This window comes from Heterodontus francisci, chromosome 6, assembly GCF_036365525.1.
Source record: "Heterodontus francisci isolate sHetFra1 chromosome 6, sHetFra1.hap1, whole genome shotgun sequence".
Taxonomy (NCBI): domain Eukaryota; kingdom Metazoa; phylum Chordata; class Chondrichthyes; order Heterodontiformes; family Heterodontidae; genus Heterodontus; species Heterodontus francisci.
In genome coordinates this window covers 24,144,946-24,167,876 of record NC_090376.1, presented here as the reverse complement: position 1 = coordinate 24,167,876, position 22,931 = coordinate 24,144,946, and the positions used below count along the sequence as shown (strand labels likewise).

At 42.9% G+C, this 22,931-nt stretch overlaps 1 protein-coding gene across 1 annotated transcript in view; it reads right to left on the bottom strand.

Annotated features, from left to right (window-relative positions):
- The window catches only part of ube3a (ubiquitin protein ligase E3A), a 76,786-nt gene that overhangs the window by 13,399 nt on the left and 40,456 nt on the right, over positions 1-22,931 (bottom strand). The window contains exons 5-9 of the mRNA XM_068033285.1: positions 9,059-9,203; positions 6,643-6,848; positions 5,903-6,067; positions 4,624-4,779; positions 4,448-4,521 (exon numbers count right to left, since the gene is read on the bottom strand). Of these exons, the coding sequence (XP_067889386.1) occupies positions 4,448-4,521; positions 4,624-4,779; positions 5,903-6,067; positions 6,643-6,848; positions 9,059-9,203 (746 nt within the window). The remainder of the gene's footprint in view (positions 1-4,447; positions 4,522-4,623; positions 4,780-5,902; positions 6,068-6,642; positions 6,849-9,058; positions 9,204-22,931) is intronic.

The window sequence follows — 22,931 nt, the reverse complement described above, 5'->3', positions numbered from 1 at the left end:
CAACTAGAAGGACAAGGGCAGCAAATGCATGGGAATAGCACCACCTGCAAGTTCCCCTCCAAGCCACACACCATCCTGACTTGGAACTATATCACGGTTCCTTCACTGTCGCTGGGTCAAAATCCAGGAACTCCCTTCCTAACAGCACTGTGGGTGCACCTACCCCACATGGACTGCAGCAGTTCAAGAAGGCAGCGCACCACCACCTTCTCAAGGGCAAGAAATGCTGGCCTGGCCAGCGACGCCCACATCCCATGAATGAATAAAAAAAATGTTGAGTCACAGAACTGCCTGTCTGCCCCTGTTTATCAGATCTCAGACAGGGGAGAAGGTGGCGTAGTGGTAATGTCACTGGACTAGTGGACTAGTGATCCAGAGGCCCAGGCTAATGTCCTGGGGACAAGGGTTCAAATGCCACCATGATAACTGGGGAAGTTAAATTCAATTAATAAATGAAATTAATTAAGCTAGCTGTAGTAATGGGTCTACGAGACTATCGCTTGTCACAAGAACATATGAATTTAGGAGAAGTAGGCCATTTGGCCCCTCGAGCCTGCTTTGCCATTCAATAACATGACTGATCTGATTGTGTCTCGAATTTCACACTCCCATCTACTCCTGATAACCTTTGATTCCCTTGCCTAACACGAATCTATCTCCCTCTGCCTTAAATATATTCAATGACCCCGTCTCCACCACCTTCTGAGGCAGAGTGTTCCAAAGTCGCACAACCCAGTTGGTTTACTAATGTCCTTTAGGGAAGGAAATCTACCGTCCTTACCTGGTCTGGTCTGTGTGTGACTCCAGGCCCACAGCAATGTGTCTGGCTCTTAACTGCCCTCTGAAATGGCCTAGCAAGTTGTTCAGATCAAGGGCAATTAGGGATGGGCAACAAATGCTGGTCTGCCAGCGATGCCCACATCCCAAGAAAAAAATATATAAAATTACTACTGCATTCCTACAATGGGGTGCACCCTGCTGTGCAATCTTTTGCCGCACAGTAAAGACTGGCTCGGGTATAAAATTAAAACCCGAACCGGGCCCGACCCAACAACAGCCAACCCGAACCAGACCTGGGCCAGAGTCTTTTGATTTATTTTTTTTTTAAATGCCCGACCCGAAAATAACAAACATATTTTTGCAACAGAAAAAGATCATAGACTAAAACAAAAACAATACCAAACAGTACAGTACAGCCTGACCCAACCCCGAATGCTGGACGCTGAATACAGACCCGACCCCAACACATGTAGTCGGGTAGCCAGGCTTTACTTCAGTGTCAGGCATGTGGCTGCACTCCTTCAAGGTGTCGTCACCCTCAATGGTATTCAATGCTGAATATTGGTTTGAGTGTGCCACATTCCCGAAGAATTCCAGCAATGCTTGCCTCTTCCTTTCCCTGGGTGGCTGCCCTCTTGCTATTTTGAACGGTGTCTAGATTTTTAAAAATTCATTCGCAGCATGTCGCTGGCAAGGCAGCATTTATTGCCCATCCCCAGTTGCCCGAGCAAGTGATGGCGAGCCACCTTCCAGAACCGCTGCAGTCCTTGTGGTGTAGGTACACCTACAGTGCTGTTAGGGAGGGAGTTCCAGGATTTTGACCCAGTGACCATGAAGGAACAGTGAGATACACAGTCTAAAGTCAGGATGGTGTGAGATTAGAGGCACTTGGAGGTGGTAGCATTCCCTTGCATCTGCTGTGGGATGTTCACCTCCTGGAAACTGCAGACATTATCTCCCAGCACCAGCTCGCTTCTTTCACTCATCACCGAATTACTTACTTTCTCGATCTTGGTGCTTACTGCATAGTAGGCTATGGCTCTTCTAGCTGGGTTTTTTATTCATTCATGGGATGTGGGCGTCGCTGGCTAAGCCAGCAGTTATTGCCCATCCCTAATTACCCTTGAGGTGGTGGTGGTGAGCTGCCTTCTTGAACTGCTGCAGTCCATGTGGGGTAGGTACACCCACAGTGCTGTTAGGAAGGAAGTTCCAGGATTTTGACCCAGTGACAGTGAAGGAATGGCGATATAGTTCCAAGTCAGGATGGTGTGAGACTTGGAGGGAAACTTGCAGGTGGTTGTGTTCCCATGCATCTGCTGCCCTTGTCCTTCTAGCTGGTAGAGATCCTCAATTAAAAAACACTACAGATCACTCGCTAAATGTGCATCTACGTCATGATCGTTAATCCTTAGGTACAGCTAATGCATAATGACCAAACACATTAAATGCAAACACTAAGTAACACTGCCCACACCAAATCCACAATCATAAGTGACCGATACACTGATGAGATTGAAGTAATTTACAGGTACCCATTATTTTCCAGCTGACAAACTGTTTTATGTTTTTTCTCATTTCAATTTTCTTCAACTAGGTGTAGAATTTAGTTTGAATATGTGATCTTTCCAAACCACTGTAGCATTTATTGCAACGTGTGAAGAACCAAGTGAATAAAAATTCTTATAGGCGTTACCCCAATATTTCAGCAACTGCTTTAGAAAACAAATAAATAATAAACTTGTTCAGATATACAACAGTTGAGACAAGGTTTTCTATGCCTAATTTTTAAACACGCATTATGTTCAATTTTTCTCTGCAACATTAAACTCTAGACCAAGAGGAAAAAGAAACTAGAGATGGCTCTCAATCAGCACTGTCAAATCCATCAAGGTGGAATCACATCAGTGACCAGTTGCTTTTTTCATGGCAAATATAGGAAAGCAAAATGACCTCTGACTGAAAACATTCATGTAGAACATAGGTTTTGAAACTAGGCCAGGAAGGTTTCAGTGTTGTATCTCTAAATCTAAATCACAAGGTCAGATTTCTTCCTGTCTTGTGAGCTTTTGCATTTGTTGACTTACTGGCAGTTATTTCTGTTGCCGTATAGGGATAAAAATGCTTCCTGCTATAACAGTACACTCTTTCTTAGAGTCCCCAATCATGAGGCAGATCCTGCTGGACTTGGGCATCTCATGGCATGTCTTGTTGGTTAATGTTTGTTTTAAAATTTTGTCTATAATGTTGCTAGAAGTGCAAGCTGGTAATAGCACAGCAAGGGAAACAGGGCACCTGGGACCTTGGCGAACAATGAAACTAACAATGTATCTCCTGAACCAGAGATTTAAAGGATTGGGACATAAACAGAGGAAGGAATGAGGACGGTGAATTAGAGTGGGTGAATTCAAAGCCAAATCAGGTACAGAAAGAGAAATAAAGAGAAGGAAAGACTGGACTGGGGGTGGTGGGGGGAGCGACTGGAAGGAAAGTTGACATTTTAAAAATCTCCTAAAACCATTCACAACCTACAGTAATGAGAGTCCTTACTTATAATTGTTGCCAGAAAGTAAACAGCAGTTGAGTGGCAGTCGCTAACAATTATGTCAGTGAAATGATTTTTTTAAAAATTGGGATGTGGACATCTCTGGCAAGACTATCATTTATTGCCCATCCTTAATTGCTCGAGAAGCTGTCTTCTTGATCCACTGCAGTCCCTACAGTGTAGGTACATCCACAGTGCTATTAGGGAGGAAGTTCCAGAATTTTGACCGAGCAGTGAAGGAACAGCAATGTTTATCTGAGGAGTTGTGAATGGTACCAAACACTGTGCAATCATCAGCGAACATCCCCACGTCTGACTTTATGATGGCGAGAAGGTCATTTGTGAAGCAGCTGAAGATGGTTCAGCCTCGGACACTACCTTGATGAACTCTTGCAGTGATGTCCTGCAGCTGAAATGATTGGCTTCCAACAACCACTTAAGCTGATAATTACTAAACTGACCTTTGTGGCAAGTTTAATGGGCAAATGGAGCAACTTCATGAAAATCATGGGGAGGTTAAGAGTGAGATGCAGTTTTCACAAAGCTACCAGCATAAATCAGCCAGCAACTTGTGGCAATTGGCATTTCCTGGGGATGTTTCTTCCTTGCGATAATTTGCCGGTTGATTTTCACATTAATAATAGTATGTGCCATTCAGACGTCGTTAGTTTTCAGCAAGTCTGACCCATTGTCTTTCACAAGTTTATAGCAGGGGCCCCAAGAGAGTACCCTCAATATTTAGAAAGGGGTCCCATATAGAAATGCTTGAAAAATCACTGGCTCAGAACAATTTCAGTTGATCAAACAGTATTGTTGGCATTTTGTAATCAAGATATCAAGAGAGTGGTAACCCAGTCGCTTCCAATGGCAGCAATTGGTAATGAAACAGTTGATTTGATTTCTGAATTTTGATGCAGTCATCAGATCTATATTAAAAGCAGCACCCTATAGGGCAGTAAGCAAAATGATATCAATGGCTCTAAAACCTGAAGAAAGAAACTTGCCAGGAGAATCAAATATTGGAGGTACAGTTCAATGTCGAAAAACATTAGTAACAATGTTAACTTGCTTCCTTTTTAAAAAAAAACTGCAAACTTAAAAATTAGAGTAAACCTAAAAATATACCTTACAATACGGGAGTCCTTGGCATATCCACCATCATACTCTGTAGTATCTTCAAGTGCTTGAAAATCTAGGTTCTAAATTTGAGAGATCTCTCTTTATTATCAACTTTAACGATATAAAAGTTCATGGCCTCTAATCCAGAAAGTTGAGTGTTAAGAATTTTAATACTGATTTACCGGACTTCCACAGACTAGTAGCTCAATCTCCTCCGGTCGGAATAAATACTTTAGTGGTGACTCGTTGGTTACCATATGGAAACCTCTTCTAAAGGCTCTAAACTGCTTTTCGACTGATTTGTTGAGAATATAATCTGTATAAAGGTCAACAAATTCCTGTTTGGTATAAAACAACATCACATTAGATCTACATAGAGTATTAACTGGAAGCAAACATCAGTATATCCACCACTACAAATTCATGATTCAGTTCTATTTGCACTGTAAATGATGGCTCATCCTCTGAATCTTTCCATCAACTCAAGAGTTTCTTAGTATTATCTCCACTCTGTTCTCCATATTAGTGTGTGTTCCTACACTTATCTTTTGCTTACTAAATGCATTTCCAACTATTGGGACTGTTTTTATGTTGTGCCTTTTTGCAACAAAGTTCTCAAATTCAAGGTGAATATGGTTGGTATTTGGTAGGCTAGGCGTAGTCAGCTATGCTGGACTACAACATTAGAATGGTTCATTGCGTTTTTAGTAGATCATCGATGCAAAGAAGCTAAGGTTATCCAAGAATAGGCAGTTAATGGAAATGTTGCAAATTTCAGCTAAATAAAGCTGACGCATAGGACAAGGTAGGAATCAAAAATCATTTTACTCATTGATCTCCCATGACATTGTTCAAATATGGGAAAAGTCTCTTCCTGCAACTGGGTCCCATTTAATCGCTTACTCTCCAGTACTTTGCTCCCCCTGTATTGCTCTATGTCTTGTACTGCCATTTTTTTTTAACCCCCACTCTCTCTACACCTTTCACTTTCCCATATCCATATAGCATTGCCTCTGAGGTTATTTTCACATTCTTTTTGCAAGTCTCTCCTGTATTGCTCTTACTCATGCTCCTTTCCTAATTTATTCAGAATGATATTTTCCTTGCTTTAAAATCCAGGCAAACAGCAATGTGGCAGTCATCATGCATCAGGTCAGAGGTGAGTATGGGGAAAGGCCATCAGAGCTGCTGGAATATGCGAGAGAAAAAAAATGGTCTTGGAAGAGATAAATGGGGATGGGAGGACACCTGTTTCACATCAGACTGGGATTCTACTTAAGTCCAACCAGTGTAAGATAGTCTCCCTGGAGAAGTTCTTGCACCACTTGATTTTACTTCATTCTGGAGTCAGATCAGGACCTGAAACCAGAATTATGCTACCTCCTTTACGCGATGCAAAAGTAATATTACTGCAGCTTTAGTTCCTTAAGCTCCAAGCATTGGGATGTATCCTGACATTACCTTCCTGTTTTCGTTTGTCACTGGAATCTGATCTCCATTCTCCCTCAAGTTACACATCATTGGAGTTCCAAACAAGTCAGTCTGCGATATCTGGAAAGTAATCATCATGTCATCCTCTACGCTGCCATCATACTCAATAAGTTCTTTTAAACTCTGATGCAGGACCTAGGAAAGAAAGCCAAAATTATTCATTATTTATGGGGTTTCATGGAAATTATTGATTACATCTACTCAAAAAGCTAAAGCAATATTTACAGCAGACAGTGTGGTATACAGAGACTGGGTTAATAAGATTTTGGTAAAGCACAAAGCTGAATGTCACTACTCAGCATGTGAAGTACACTCAACTTTTAATTTGAAGTTACTTAAGTCAAATGATCTGTTAATTTGAATCAAAGTCATGCAAAAACATCTCTTGTATTGTTTTGATCAAATTGCTTAATCCAAACTAGTGGATGATTAATTTCTGAGCAAAAATTAACTTTGAATTAAGAGGATAGGTTGTGTTTCCCTATCAGTTTACCTTTTCCCCATCTCTTGCTTCATTTCCCTTTTATTTCACCCCTTCAATTTTCCCACTTATCTATTACTTCTCCAGATTCAGGGAATCAAATCCAAGACTAAGAAATTTAGTCAATCTGCTGAGAGGAAAATGCTCCATAATCTATACTGGTTATCATGGATCTTGTTAATTAAATGATTTTTAAAAAAAAAAGAAAGCTTTAATGCTTGTACATTACCGGGTGAGAGTCTTCTAAGTCACGGAAGGTTCCCTTTTTGCCCAACAGCTTTCTGTAAACGACCATAGGAAAATGCACATCCAGTATACAGTTGTTGTAAATGGCTAGGCCAAGAACTATGCCAATTAGAGTAAACTGTCCCTCAGTCTCAAATGAGGAAGTGTTGAACCAGAACAATTTTGTAGATTCATCATATGTGAACATTCCTGTGGAAGGGGGAAAAGAGCACAAAAAAAATCTTTTACGCTTTGAAAAATTTAATGAGCCATGTAATGGCAAGACATGGGCTCATTGTCAATTCCAGTATAGATGCTGTGCAGAGAGACCTCTTACTATGAGGAAGGTGATTAGCTGGGTAACCAATCAGCTGGGATTAGAGTTTGAAGCTACTGTGGTATTAAGGTTTTATATAGATTCATTTTGGTAGGAAGAATGAGGAGAGACAACATAAACTAAATAGCAATTTAAAGGGGGTGCAGTAAAGAAACCTGGGTGAGTGTGTACACAAATCTTTGAAGATGAAAGTGCAAATTGAGAAGGCTAGTAAAAAGCATTTGGGATCCTTAACTTTTTAAATGGAAGCAAAGAGTACAAAAAGCAACAAAGTTATGCTTTGTAAAACACTGGTTAAGAGTCAGTTGTGTTCAATTCTGGGCAACATACTTTAGGAAGGTGATCAAGCCCTTGCAGAGGGTAGATCAAATCCTGAAATATGGGATTAATCGTTTTATCAATTTAAAGAGATTTACAAGAATCCTACCAAGCAAGAGGGACTTCAGTTATGTGCAGAGACTAGAGAAGCTGGGGTTGTTCTCCTTAGAGCAGAGAAGGTCAAGAGGAGATTTGATAGAGGTGTTCAAAATTATGAATGGTTTTGATGGAGTAAGGAAAATCTATTTCCAGTGACAGAAGGATCAGTATGCAGACAACGCAAGTTTAAAGGTGACTGGCAAAAAACTAGAGGCAACATGAGGAAGCTTTAAAAAAAAAAACTGCGAGTTGGTGTGATCTGAAATACACAGCCTGAAAGGGTAACGGAAGCAGAATCAATAGTAACTTTCAAGTACTTATCCAACTCCCTACTGAAGAGGAAAAATTTACAGGGTATGGGGAAAGAACAGGGGAGCCCTAACAAAGTGCCAACACAAGCTCAATGGGCCGAATGACGACCTTCTACTCTGCATCATTCTATGATTCACCACTGTATCTTGACTTCTGTATTTTTGCCATAAAAGCCAGTGTTCGATTAACTTACTTATAGACTTAACGAATTAAGGTACTGCTTTTAGGTCCTGTAAACCTAAACTCCTAAATTCGCCTGCTCTTCCAAAATCAGTGGGCACGACTACTCACTTCTACTGTTAAGAAGCTGCCCATAATTCTTGGATTCTTCCCTTCTAACCAGTTTAAAATCCATTTAGGCTACTTTGAATTACTTACTGTTCATCTAGATACTCAAGCAATTTCAAATTTAAAGATTAGAAAATGTTCTTTCCCACAGATGTTAAACAAATTTGTCTACTATTCAGGTTAACCAAGTACTTTCTTTTTGAAAATGAATACTACATTGCCCGCTGCAGTCCACAGCCATTCTCAAGAGAACTTAGAAATATCATTTCTTAGGCCTCAGCTATTTTCCCCCCATTTGTCTCAGGAACCTGGATATATCAGTCAGGTTCCAGCACTTTGTTCTCCTTTATAGTTTAGCTAATTTTCAGTTACTGGAAAGGAAATAGTTGGACAGGAAATCGCTCAAAAAGCATTGTAGGTAATTCAATTGGTTTGTCAATAAACCACAATGGTAATTTAATGATTGGCATTAGTTTTTTTTCCACCAAGAATTAATTTACACTTACAAGATATAAAGTGCTTGCAATAAGAAGTTAGTGGGGGGAAAAATACATCAGAAAAGGTTCTTTAGCACCTTGCTTTCCAAGTGTACTAAGCTGTGATTGTTGTACATATAAAAATATAGTCTTGTGAAAGTAATTATCTCCCTCCTCCAAGTTTTTTTTCCGCTCTCTTAAAGAGATCGATCATGCTGGGTTAAAGCTCCACCTGTACTGGTAATTCTATGTGATCATTTTACACATGAATAACGAATCTTCACCCATAAAGGCCATTGCAGCCGAGCGCAATCATTTCCTCACCTGACATCCAAATACAGATGCGTCCATCAGTCACTAAACAACAGGAGCAAGGACCATGGATGATATTCCTCTGGATACAGAGGCCAATTGTGTTGTTCCCACTGCTACCAGCTGAAGATTGGTTAACTCAGCACACAGTAGGGGTTGAATTTGGGACCGTCCTGGTCTACATGATTCGATGTCACACCATCTTTAGCTATTAGAACCATTTGAGCAGCTATCACCAGCATGCCAAAATTGGAACACTACAAAATTGAAATCCATACCAATGTCAGGATTGAAGATTTCTTCCACAACAAGTTGAAAGAACTCTTTGGAGACGCCTCCTTCATCCACACCTTGCTCCCCTTCAAATTCTACATACAGTTGTTTCTTCAGGTCTGCAGGATTTTCCATGGCGATCATTTCCAGCTATTATAAACAGTTTAATGTTGATGGATTATTATTTTACCTCAGATCTTAGACAACACCCACTTCAACTACTTCAGATTTGAAAATTCATGCACATTGTGCAGCATGAGTTTGAGCTGACCACTTAGTTATGAAATGTATTCTCATTTATCAGGTCCGCTGAAACAAGCCTCGTGTTTGATACTTAAGTGCAAATTGGAGCCAGATTGGCCAAAAAATGCAAGTCAGCTTCTGTTCACAATTACAAGCTTAGCAAATTTAAAACTGGTGTAAATGAAAACTCTTTAGTGGATTTATTCAGATGGTAGTATATTTGAAGCTTTTGGTGCTACAGCTGAATTTCTGGTAATGCAAAAGAGGGCCACCTATCAGCTTTTGTTAAAGGACTTCTGTTAATACTCAGACTGACTGATACATCTGCTGCTGTTTTGAATTCAATTTAAAATGAGGAAACCATTTAAAATGTGGGGGGGGGGGGTGGGGGGGGGGGAGGAGGAGGAATAATTTTAAAATCTGCTCACATCCGATGACATACAGGTATAGAGAATATGTTTTATTGAGTATGGCCATACTTTTCCCCTCCCTTGTTTGTGAAGCCCACACACCAGATGCTGATGGGTGGCCCTCTTCACCATAAATTCAGCTGTAGCACCAAAAGCTTCAAATATACTACCATCTGAATAAATCCAGTAAAAAGTGTTTTCATTTACACCAGTTCTAAATTTGCTAAGCTTGTAATTGTGAACAGAACCTTAATTGCATTGTGTGTGTCAATCTGGCTCCAATTTGCACCTACGCATCAAACATGAGGCTTTCAGTAGATCTGGTGTATCTGATAAATGAGAATACATTTTATAATCTTTAACCTGGATTCCACCATAGACCATAAACAGGGTAATTGTGTCAAGATTTTTTAGATTTTTTTTTAAGATTTAGAGATACAGCCCTTCGGCCCACCGAGTCTGTGCCGACCATTAACCACCCATTTATACTAATCCTACACTAATCCCATATTCCTACCACATCCTCACCCGTCCCTATATTCCCCTACCACCTACCTATACTAGGGGCAATTTATAATGGCCAATTTACCTATCAACCTGCAAGTCTTTTGGCTGTGGGAGGAAACCGGAGCACCTGGAGGAAACCCACGCAGACACAGGGAGAACTTGCAAACTCCACACAGGGAGTACCCAGAATTGAACCTGGGTCGCTGGAGCTGTGAGGCTGCGGTGCGAACCACTGCGCCGCCCAAGTACTGCTGCAGTTCATTCCCAAATTTCAGAACTCACCAGAAATGAGATTCCATAAAATCTAACCAAGGTAACAAATTTAGAAAATATGCAATCTATATATTTAGCAACAATTTCAATAGACAAATCATATTAACATCGAAGACCCATGCAAAAACAGATTCATGCATCAGAAAATCAAAAAGGGGCAAGCAGAAGTCACACTCCAATTGGTGCTATTTGTTCGAGGAATGTGGGCAACTCCAGAGGTGAAGCTGCTCTCAGGACAATAAGAACCAACCATGTGACATGGGACAGGAGTCACGTCAGTGGCAGGTTCCCTTTTCTGAAGGACATTAATGGCCCAGGTGAATTCTTACACAACTTACACAATTAGGGCCACAATGTTAGCAGCTGCAGCTCAGTTGGTAGTACTCTTGCCTCTGAGTCACAAGGTTTCAGGTTCAAGTCCCACTCCAAGTCTTGAACACAAAACTCAAGGCTGACACGCCAAAACTCAAGTGCTGCACTGTTGGAGGCATCGTCTTTCTGATGAGACATTAAACCGAGGCCGCGCCTGCCCTCTGAGGTGGTTGTAAAAGATCCCATGGTACTATTTCAAAGAAAACTAGGGCCATTATCCCTGGTATCCTGATGAATATTTATCCCTCAACATCATAAAAATGGATTATCTGGTCATTATCACATTACTGTTTGCAAGAGCTTGCTGCGCGCAAATGGACAGCCAGGTTTCCTATGTCACAACCATGACTGCACTTCAAAAGTACTTCATTGAATGTAAAATGCTTTGAGACGTCTGGTGGTGTTGAAAAGCGTTATGTAAATGAAAGCCTTTCTTTTTCAATTAATTCAGTTTCACTTGCCATGGTGGGATTGAACTCTCGACCTTTGGGTTGCTAGTCCAGCAGCATAAACACTGCACTGCTACACCCAATTAGAAAATATACTGTATTAAGTGAAATTATGCAATTCCATAATTTTCCCAATTTCCCCATCACATTTGTAGGACACAAATGTGAAGCAGTTAATTTAGTGTGCCTTAGATCACAGAATTGTTACAGCGCAGGAGGCCATTCAGCCCATCGTGTCCGCACCGGCTCCGTGAAAGAGCAATTCACTCAGTTCCATTCCCCCACCTTCTCCCGTTAACCCTGCACATTCTTCCTCTTCATATAACAGTCTAATTCCCTTCTGAATGCTTCAAACGAACTTGCCTCCACCACACTCTCAGGCAGCACATTCCAGAGCTTAACAACTTGCTGCGTGAAAAAGTCTTGCCTCATGCTGCTTTTGCTTCTCTTACCGAATACTTTAAATCTGTGCCCTCTCATCCTCGATCCTTTCACGAGTGGGAACTGTTTCTCTCTGTCCAGACCGCTCATGATTTTGAATACCTCTATCAAATCACCTCTCAGCCGTCTCTTCTCCAAGGAAAACAATCCTAACTTCTCCAATCTATCTTCATAACAGAAGTTCTTCATCTCTGGAACCATTCGCATGAATCTTCTCTGTACTCTCTCCAATGCCCTCACTTCTTTCCTAAAGTGCTGTGCCCAGAACTGGACACAATACTCCAGCTGAGGCCGAACTAGTGTACAAGTTCAACATAACTTCCTTGCTCTTGTAATCTATGCTTATTAATAAAGCCCAGGATACTATATGATTTATTCACCACTCTCTCAACCTGTCCTGTCACCTTCTATGACTTATGCACATATATACCCAGGTCCCTCTGCTCCTGCACCCCCTTTACAACTGTACCCTTTTATTTTTATATTGTCTCTCCATGTTCTTCCTACCAAAATGAATCACTTCACATTTCTCTGCATCGAACTTCATCTGCCACCTGTCTGCCCATTCTACCAACTTGTCTATGTCCTTCTGAAGTTCTACACTATCCTCCTCACAGTTCACAATGCTTCCAAGTTTCATAGCTGCAAACTTTGAAATTGTGCCCTTTACACCAAGGTCTAGGCCATTAATTTATATCAATACAAGCAAGGGTCCCAACATAGACCCCTAAAGAACTCCACTACAAACGTTCCTCCAGCCTGAAAAACATCCATTAACCTCTACTCTTTGCTTCCTGTCACTCAGCCAATTTCATATCCAAGTTGCTACCGTTCCTTTTATTCCATGAGCTATAACCTTGCTTACAAGTCTGTTGTGTGGCACTGTATCATGCACACGTCCATGAACACCACATCAACAGCATTACCCTCATCGACCCTCTGTAACCTCCTCAAAAAACTCCAGTAAGTTAATTAAACATGATTTTCGCTTAAGAAATCCACCCTGGCTTTCCTTAATTAACCCACAATTGTCCATTTGATCCCAAATCATTTTTTCTAGAAGTTTCCCCATCACTGAGGTTAAACTGACTGGCCTATAGTTGCTGGACTTATCGTTACACCCTTGTTCAAAAAAGGGTGTAACGTTTCCAATTCTCCAGTCCTCTGGCACCACCCCCGAGTCTAAGGAAGACTGAAAAATTATGGTCAGTGCATCTGCGATTTCCACCCTCACTTCCCTCAGTATCCTTGGATGCTTCTCATCCAGTCCTGGTGCTGCATTCACTTTAAGTACCGACAGCCTATCTAATCTGTCCTCTATCAATTTTAAACCCTTCTTGTGTCTGAATTACCTCCTCTTTCACCATTGCCTGGGTTGCATCTTTTACCTTGGTAAAGACAGATGTGCAAAGTATTAATTTAATATCTCAGCTATGCCCTCTGCCTCCATTTGTAAATCACCTTTATGGTCCCACTCCTCCTTTTACCACCTTTTTACTATTTACATGTCTGCAGAAAACTTTGGGATTCCCTTTAATGTTTGCTGCCAGTCTCTTTTAATGCTCTCTTTGCTTCTCTTATTAGCTTTTTCACTTCCCTTCTGGACTTTCTATATTCAGCCTGGCTCTCAAAAGAATTTTCTACCTGGCATTTGTCACATGCTCACTTTTTCTTCATCTTAACCTCTACCTCTTTTGTCATCCAGGGAGCTCTGGATTTGTTTGCCCTACCTTTCCCTTATGAGGGAACATACCTTGGACTGTGCCTGAATACACTCTTCTTTGAAGGTCACCCATTGTTCAGCTACTGTTTTTCCTGCCAACCTTTGACTTCAATTTACTCACCCCACCTCCATTCTTACCCCATTGAAGTTGGCTTTCCCTCGTTAATTATTCCTACTCTGGATTGTTCTTAGTCCTTTTCCATAGTCAGCCTAAACCTTATGATACAATGATCACTGACTCGTAAATACTCTCCTATTGATACCTGATCCACTTGGCCCACCTCATTCCCAAGAACCAGGTCTAGCTGTGCCTCCTTTCTCATTGGACTAGCAAAATACTGCCATAGAAAATTTTCTTGAACACACTCTAGGAGTCTTGCCCCTCACTGCCCTTTACACTACTACTATCCCAGTCTATGTTTGGATAATTGAAGTCCCCCATTATAACTACCCTATAATTTTTGCATCTCTCTAATTTCCTTGCAAATTTGTTCATCCATGTCCTTTCCACTAGCTGGTGACCTACAGACAACACCAAGCAATGTAATTGCACCTTTTTTTGTTCCTTAGTTCTGTTTCCAGCAATATTTGAGGTCCTGCTTTTTAAATTTCCTTCCTACCTCCCCAAAATCTGCTTTCAGGCCCTCATTCCCCTTCTTACTTATGTCATTGGTACCAACGTGGACCAAGACCTCTGGCTGTTCACCCTCCCCTAGAAGAATGTCCTGTAGCCGCTCCATGACATCCTTGAACCTGTCACCAGGGAGACAACACACCATGCTGCAGTCACGTCCATAGCCGCAGAAATACCTGTCTGTTCCCCTGACGAATCCCCTATCACTACTGCTCTTCCACTCTTCTTCCTCCCCTCCTGTGCAGCTGAGCCACCTGTGGTGCCACAAACTTGACACTGACTGCACTCCTCTGAGGAACCAAACACACTCACCAGTATCCAAAAAGGAAAACCGATTAGCGAGATATGGGTCAAAAGGCTAATATCAGAATTAATGTAGGATCCTGACTAAAAGCACATTCAATTTTTTGTCTTTAAGCATTGTGTTAGGAATGGATCAATAAAGTCCCTTATATTTTACTCAAAGAAGGTAACGTAAGGTGTTTGCTGCATTCTGGATAGGAGTACTCACGTCATTTAGCAGGGAATATATGAGCAATGCCATTTGAAGAATATAACACTAAAAATTCTATATGAAGATTGATACATATCAAGGTGCTCAAAGAATTGTGTATAATAGTGCACCTCCCCTTGTATTAAAATCTAAGCAATACAGGGAGGCAAGAGTTTTGTTCTAAAAATGTTGTCATTCTTCGGTTTTGCTTTTTCCTTCATTTTTGCAATTTGCTCATCAGCACTTCATTTGCCTATTCTTGCACTTGCCCCCCACCATTTTTCCTCTCTACTTCATGTGCGGGGTTTTCTATTTCTCTTTTGATTCTGTCAGGCAAACCCCCCCCCACCACCTGCCAAGACTGAGGCACACATTATTTCGCCACCTGAACATCAAAACTTAAAACTGCAAGCCCCTGACGGGAAAGACATTTGAATATTAACAGACAGTGTTGGAACAATGGGGACCCAGTTGTTGCTTCCCCAATACACAGAAGTAGTGGTCAGATGACTGACTGTTGGAGGTTTGAATTTGAACTTCCAACAGAGGATGTGAACTGAGAAAGCTCCTGGCTTAGAACATCTCTCACCAGTTTGCTCTCATCTCGCTTACACCAGCATCAGAAATCTTGTGAAAACACATGAACCTCAAAGAGAGAAAAGTCTCCTACATGAACAATGTTTAAAGAACAACACTGGGCCCCAATGAACAGCAAGACTACCTACAATCAAGCAAGCTTGAAGCACAGTAAATAAGAAACTTTTCTGATATTGCCTCAAACCCTTCTCTACTATATTTTCCTCTCCTCTTTTCTGTCCCTATTTCTATGTGTGTATCGCATGTGCAAGCTAGCGTGGGCGTGTTGTATGTCCGTAGGCGTTAACCATATTAGAGTTTAAGGTTTAATAAATTTCACTTTCCTTCTTTAGACCTGAGAAAGCCTGTTTATGCTCATTTCTGTGTCTTATAATTGGAAAGTTGTGAACAAGGATTCACAAAGGGGGAGCTCAAAACACTGTTTAATATTAAACCCTGTTACAATAAGACCAGGTGAAGACAACAAAAGACCCCTAGACACCTTTCACACCTGGTCATAACAATGCACATGCTCTTCTTAAGCAGGACTAAAGACAGGCAATCATGAAGGAGAAGGAGGAGGAACGTATATTTCATGGCAAGGCAAAAATATAATACAAAGCACTGAAAATAAATTACAGCCTTAGTCCAAAATATGGACAAGAGCTGAATTCCAGGTGAGGTAAGGCAGTATTTGACTGAGTATGGCATCAAGGAGCCCTAGTAAAACTGCAGTCAACGGGGATTGGGGCACAACTCTCCACTAGCTGGACATATACCTAGCACAAAGGAAGATGGTTGTATTTGCTGGAAGCTAAAGATCTCAGCCCCAGGGCACGGCTGCAGGAGTTCCTCAGGGGCCAACCATCTTCAGCTTTTTGGTCAATTACCTTCCTTCCATCATAAGGTCAGAAGTGGGGATGCTCGCTGATGATTTTGCAGTGTTCAGTTCCATTTTCAACTCCTCAGATAACGAAGCAGTCTGAGCCCACATACTGCAAGCCCTGGACAATATTCAGGCTTGGAGCGATAAGTGGAATTCTCTCTACTTGCAGGATGAGTGCAGTTCCAACACTAATAAGGAAGCTCAACATCATCCAAGTCAAAGCAGTTCGCTTTAGTTACTCCCTCCACCACTAGCGCAAAATGGCCTGCTACATACAAGATGTATTGCAGCAAGCAGCCAAGGCCTCTTCGATAGCATCTCCCCAACCCAACTTGTAGGAGGACAAGGGCTGCAGATGCACAGAACACCACCACCTCCAAGTTGCATACCATCCTAACTTGGAAACTGCTCCTTCATTGTGCTGGGTCAGATGCTCCAGGACTTCAACATAATAGCACTGTGGTAGCACCTTCACAACATGGACTGCATCAGTTCAAGAAGGCAGCTCACTAAGGCCTCAAATGGGATCTAGGAATGGACTGGCCTTGCCAGCAACATCCAAATTCAGTGAATGAATAACAAAAAATAGTTAGCGAAATGGGCGGCACAGTGGTTAGCACCGCAGCCTCACAGCTCCAGCGACCCAGGGTCAATTCTGGGTACTGCCTGTGTGGAGTTTGCAAGTTCTCCCTGTGTCTGCGTGGGTTTCCTCCGGGTGCTCCAGTTTCCTCCCACATGCCAAAGATTTGCAAGTTGATAGGTAAATTGTCCATTATAAATTGTCCCTAGTATAGGTAGGTGGTAGGGAAATATATAGGGACAGGTGGGGATGCGGTAGGAATATGGAATTAGTGTAGGATTAGTATAAATGGGTGGTTGATGGTTGGCACAGACTCGGTGGGCCGAAGGGCCTGTTTCAGTGCTGTATCTCTAAACTAAACTAAGTTAACCTAGGAACATGCCTTGTAGAAAATGTATTGAAACTGCAAAGCACACTTACGCAATAAAAATATCCTCAAAGATTGGTTAGAAATATATAGTTAGAAATGATGAAAGGTCACTGACCTGAAACGTTAACTCTGCTTCTTCCACAGATGCTGCCAGACCTGCTGAGTACTTCCAGCATTTCTTGTTTACATTTATTCTAGATTATATATTTCCCATGTTGCCTCGCATTCTACTACATTAACTCCTTCAGCTCAAATCCTTCAGTCAACGCACTTTATTATTCGTTTCATGGGACATGAGCATGGCAAGGCTAGCATTTGTTGCACATCCCTAATTGCCCTTGAACCACTGCTGCCCATGTGGTGTAGGTATACGCCCAACAGAGTTGTTAGGGGGCAGTTCCAGCTTTTTGACCCAGCAACAGTGAAGGAACGGTGATACAGTCCCAAATCAGGATGGCGCGTCTTGGAGTAGCTTGCGGGTGGTGATGTCCGCATGCATCTGCTGCCTTTGATCTTCTAGGTGGTACAGTGGCGAGTTTGGAAGATGTTGTCAAAGAGTGAGTTGTTGCAGTGCATCTTGTAGATGGCACACTGCTGCCGCTATGTACCTGTGGTAGAGGGAGTGCCAATTAAACAGGCTGCTTTGTCCTGGATGGTGTTGAGCTTCTTGAGTGTTGCTGGAGCTGCACTCATCTAGGCAAATGGAGAGTATTCTACCACGCTCCTGACTTGTGCCTGGTAGATGGTGGACAGGCTTTGAGGAGTCAGGTGGTGAGTTACTTGCCGTAGAAATCCCAGCCTCGGACCTGCTCTTGTAGCTACAGTATTTGTATGGCTGATCCAGTTAAGTTTCTGGTCAATGATAACCACCGCCCCCCCCCCCCACCCCAGGATGCTGATGGCGAGCGATTCAGTGATGGTCATACCGCTGCGAGGCACAGTGGGCGCCAGGGGAGGGAAAGCACGCGCGCCCACCACAGAGGGAGGGAAAGCGCACGCGCCAGAGGGAGAGAAAGCACGTGCGCGTCACAGAGGGAGAAAAAGCACACACGTGCGCCAGGCTATTCATTTATGTTAAGACTCCCTGAACTGAGCTAGAGAAGCATGTTCTTTATTTTTTTTTTTTAACAGCCCACATCCCATGAACAAATAAAAAAGTAGGCAAACTGAAATTGTACTGATCAAGGTTCCATCATATTTGAATGTTTATGTTTTGTCTCCAATGGAGCAAAGTAGTTAAGAGCTGAAACAAACAGCACCTCACCTGGTGTTAACTCCCTTGGAACAATTAAGGATATGCGCTTAAGACGCAATTATCTGGTTCAGATCGCAAGAGAATTTCATTAGTATACTATGTCCTGTGCCACACCAGTGATACAAAGCAGCACAAATCTAATAAGAAAAGACCAGCAGCTTACTGACACCACTGGACCCTAGGTAAATACCTGCAGCAGACACAAATTTCTAACAGCATGGAACTGGCAAAATTCAACTGCATTAGGCACACAAGGAAGCAGCCATGACCTGGTTTGAAATTCTGGAAGAAATACTTACAATGCTAAGGAATGTCAAGTGTTCTGAATACTAATTATGAAATTATTTTTGATATTAACTCTTTCATGGGATAGTGCATCATACACTTATTCTAAAAGCCATGCTGAGGTAGAGTTTCATTGTGTGGGCACCTCCCAAACGGCCACGAGCTTAGACACTGAAGGCCAGATTTTAATTGGAAGCCGCAGGATCCTATGTCGGGACTGGCAGCAGGTGAGGATTTTGTCAGGCTATTAATAGCTGGCCACACACAATCAAGCAGAGCCAGCCAATTAAGATGAATGAGGCGCAAGGATTGTCCAATACTATGGATGGCGGAAGGAAGAATCCCGCTGGCCCCGTTATTTCGTAATGCCTCCTTCCAGGTTCTCTTACAGGCTCCCAGGGAAAGGATGGATATACTCTTCCCTAGGGACGGGAGGTGGACAGCTGGGCGCCTGACCAAACGAACCTGGCTGTAGATAGTGGAGGAGGTTAGCAGCCATGGGGGTCACACCAAGGACCTGGATTTAATGCCGCAAGCGGCTCAATTACCTCCTGTAGGCAACAAAAGTGAGCGCCTCTTGGGCGTTGCATTTGTCAGAGGAGCAAGGTGCGCTGGATCGAGAGGGGTTGCCCACCAACATGGGCAAAGGGCCAGGGGATATAGACAAGCTGCTTGAGGCCTGGCAAAGCGGGGCTGAAAGGTGGCCTTTTGTCATTGGAGACTCTCATGAAGGACCTGGAAAGGGGCTGGCTGCAGGAGGCATCTATGTGCCTCCATCTGCAACTATTAGCATATGTCTTGGGCTTGTCGACACTGGGAAACCAACAACATTCATCTATGTGCCTGCAGGAGAAGATTGCATGCAATCGCACAGACTGAACCAAGGTAGACAACCAAGGGCTGTCCTGAGCCCGATGGAGGCGCTGGCCACTGAGCTGGCATGCCCACTGGATGGAGGGTGCGTTGCAGACAAGACAGAGAGATAGTGGCACCTTCCTAAGACAGAGTAAAGTCACCATGGGGCACAAGGGTACATCAGCAATGATGGAGCCATGCTGCTCGTGAAGCATCTGGTGCCTACAGGGCTCTCCAAAGTAGGGGTGTGTACCATGTCCGGAGAGGAGGCCCTTGACTCTTCAATGTCTGTTCTCTCAAGCAGGTCATGCAGAACATCCGGAGAGCCTCCCGTCTCTGAGGCATCACCTCTTACCCCTGCACCCTCCACTTGCGCAGATCCTCTTACACCCGAAAGCATGCACTTGAGACTAGATTCGAACCCACAACCTGGTGGACATAGCAGACATGCCCAAGTGGCTGATGGAAGCTGAGACAGCCCAGGCCCATGCGCATGACGTGCCTCTGGTGTCACCAGCACCACGCAGCCCTGCCACATCCAGCCATGAACGGTGGTGGACAATTAAACAACTAACTGGAGGAGGTGGCTTCACAAATATCCCATCCTCAATGATGAGGGTGCCCTTCAGCCAGAAGTGCCAAATGGATGATCCATCTCGGCCTCCTCCTGAAGTCTCAAGCAGCATAGATGCCAGTCTTTAGCCAATCCAATTCACTCCATGTGATATCAAGAAACGATTGACGGCACTGGATACTGCAAAGGCTTTGGGCCCTGACAACATTCCGGCAATAGTACTGAAGACCTGTGCTCCAGAACTTGCCACGCCCCCAGCCAATCTGTTCCAGTGCACTGGCATCTATCCGACAATTTGGAAAATTGCCCAGGTATGTCCTGGTCTGCACTGAGTGTTGCTGGAGGGCAGAGATTGTGAAGGGAGTTTGGTAAGTGAGTGGATTTTAAGGGTTAATCTCTCTGAAGTCTAGGTTTTTTTTTTACATTTAGCAATTAATTGAAATTACTGTAAGTTAAGAGGAAAGTTAGGTTTCTTATAGTTTTAAACAAGGATATACAAGCTCTCAGTAGCTGTAGATAGTTAACTAGCTAGCTTAAACTGGTTTCTGAGTTCTAGCAGAGCTGATAGCATTGTTTATAGGGAGCATAAATTCAGGGGACTCAGTGCTGCTTGTCTGCATTGAGTGCTGTTGGAGGGTACAGAGTGTGAAGAAGGGAGTTTGCTAAGTGAAGGAGTTCGGGAAGGAGGGTAACTATAAATTAAGAAAATAAATTTGTCTGCACTGAGAGCTACTTTGAGTGCCAAGAGTGTAAAGTGGGAGTTGGTGCATGAGGGAATTCAGTGAGGGAGGGGCTCCTTTCATTCATTTTCTACCTTTTTTCAGCCTCCAGTAGCTGCCTCTCTTCGGTATGGAGAAGCAGTTGACTGGTGAGTAACTGGTAAGTTATTCTACTTCTAATTGTAATAAATAGTTTTTAAAGTTACGGTATGGCAGGTCAGCTCAGCCAAGTGAAATGTACATCCTGCGGTAGGTGGGAAGTCATAGATGCACCATGTGTCCTAGACAAACACATCTGCAGGAAGTGTTACCAGCTGCAGAAGCTTCAGCTCTGGGTTTTGGAACTTGAGTGGAGGCTGGAGTGACTGTTGTGCATCGGCAAGGCAGAGGATTACGTGGATAGCACGTTTAGGGAAGTAATCACATTGCAGGTTAAGAACATGCAGGCAGAGAGGGAATGGGTGACCACCAGGAGTCCCCTGAGTCTATCCTGCTTGCTAATCGGTTTTCCATTTTCATACTGGTGAGGGCAATGGTTCCTCAGGTGAGTGCAGCCACAGCAAAGTCCATGGCACCACTGGTAGCTCAGCTGCACAGGAGGGAGGGAAGAAGAGTGGAAGAGCAATAGTGATAGGGGATTCGATAGTCAGGGAATCAGACAGGTGTTTCTGTGGCAGTAAACGTGACTCCCGGATGGTGCCTTCCTGGTCCCAGGCTCAAGGATGTCACGGGGCGGCTGCAGGACATCCTTTTGGGGGAGGATTGGTACCAATGACACAGGTAGGAAGAGGGATGAGGTCCTGAAAGCAGATTTTAGGGAGTTAGGAAGGAAATTAAAAAGTAGGACCTCAAGAGCAGTAATCTCAGGATTACTCCCAGTGCCACGTACTAGTGAGCACAGGAATAGGAGGTTTGATTGATTGAACACATGGTTGGAGAATTGGTGTGGCAGGGAGGGCATCAGATTTCTGAGGCATTGGGACCAGTTCTGGGGCAGGTGGGACCTGGACAAGATGGATGGGCTACACTTTAATAGCACTGGAACTAACATCCTTGAAGGGAGATTTGCTTGTGCTGTTGGGGAGGGTTTAAACAACTTTTTAGAGGAATGTGAGCCTGTGGAGTAGCTCAAATTGTAAGGAAGTAAAGTTGGTAACAGGAGGTAGAAAAGTAGCATCAACTAGGTTTAGAATGCAGAATAATGTCAAGACGAGGTGGTTAAGGGCACTCTACCTGAATGCGCGCAGCACTCGCAACAAGGTAGATGACCTAAAAGCACAAATAGAGGTAAATGGGTATGATCTAATTGCCCTGATGGATTAAATAAGATTAAAAGAAAAGGCCTATAAAGTGGACAGAAATAGTAGTAAACCTAAGGATCAGGAGGATTTTAGAATACAGCAAATAAGGACAAAGAAACTGATAAAGGGAGAGTAGAATATTCTAAACTAGCAAAAAATATAAAAACGGACTGTAAAAGCTTCTACAGGTACGTAGAAAGAAAACATTTGGCTAAGACAAATGTGGGTCCATTACAGGCAGAGTCAGAAGAATTTATAATGGGGAAATGGCAGAGAAGCTAAATGATTACTTTGTGTCTGTCTTCACTGAGGAAGATACAAGAAATCTCCCAGAATGAGAGATCCAAGCAACTAGGGGGAAAATGAGGAATTGAAGGAAATTAGTATTAGTAAGAAGATTGTATTGGAGAAATTAATGGGGCTGAAGGCTAATAAGTCCCCAGTACCTGATATTCTACATCCCAGAGTGTTGAAAGAGGTAGCTATGGAGGTAGTGGATGCATTGGTGATCATCTTCCAAAATTCTATAGATTCTAGAACGGCTCCTGCAGATTGGAAGGTAACAAATGTAACCCCACTATTTAAAGGAGGGAGAGAGAAAACAGGGACCTATAGAACTGTTAGCCTTACAATCAGTACTAGGGAAAATGTTACAAGCTGTTCTAAAAGGATGTGATAAATGGACACTAAATGTACATAACGTTGGTTAGGCCGCATTTGGAGTACTGTGTGCAGTTCTGGTCACCGCACTACAGGAAAGATGTGATTAAGCTAGAGAGGGTGCAGAAAAGATTCACAAGGATGTTGCCTGGTTTGGAGGGCTTGAGTTATAAAGAGAGATTGGATAGGCTGGGTCGGTTTTCCCTGGAGCGAAGGAGGCTGAGAGGGGACTTGATAGAGGTATAGAAAACTATGATAGGGTAGATAGCCAG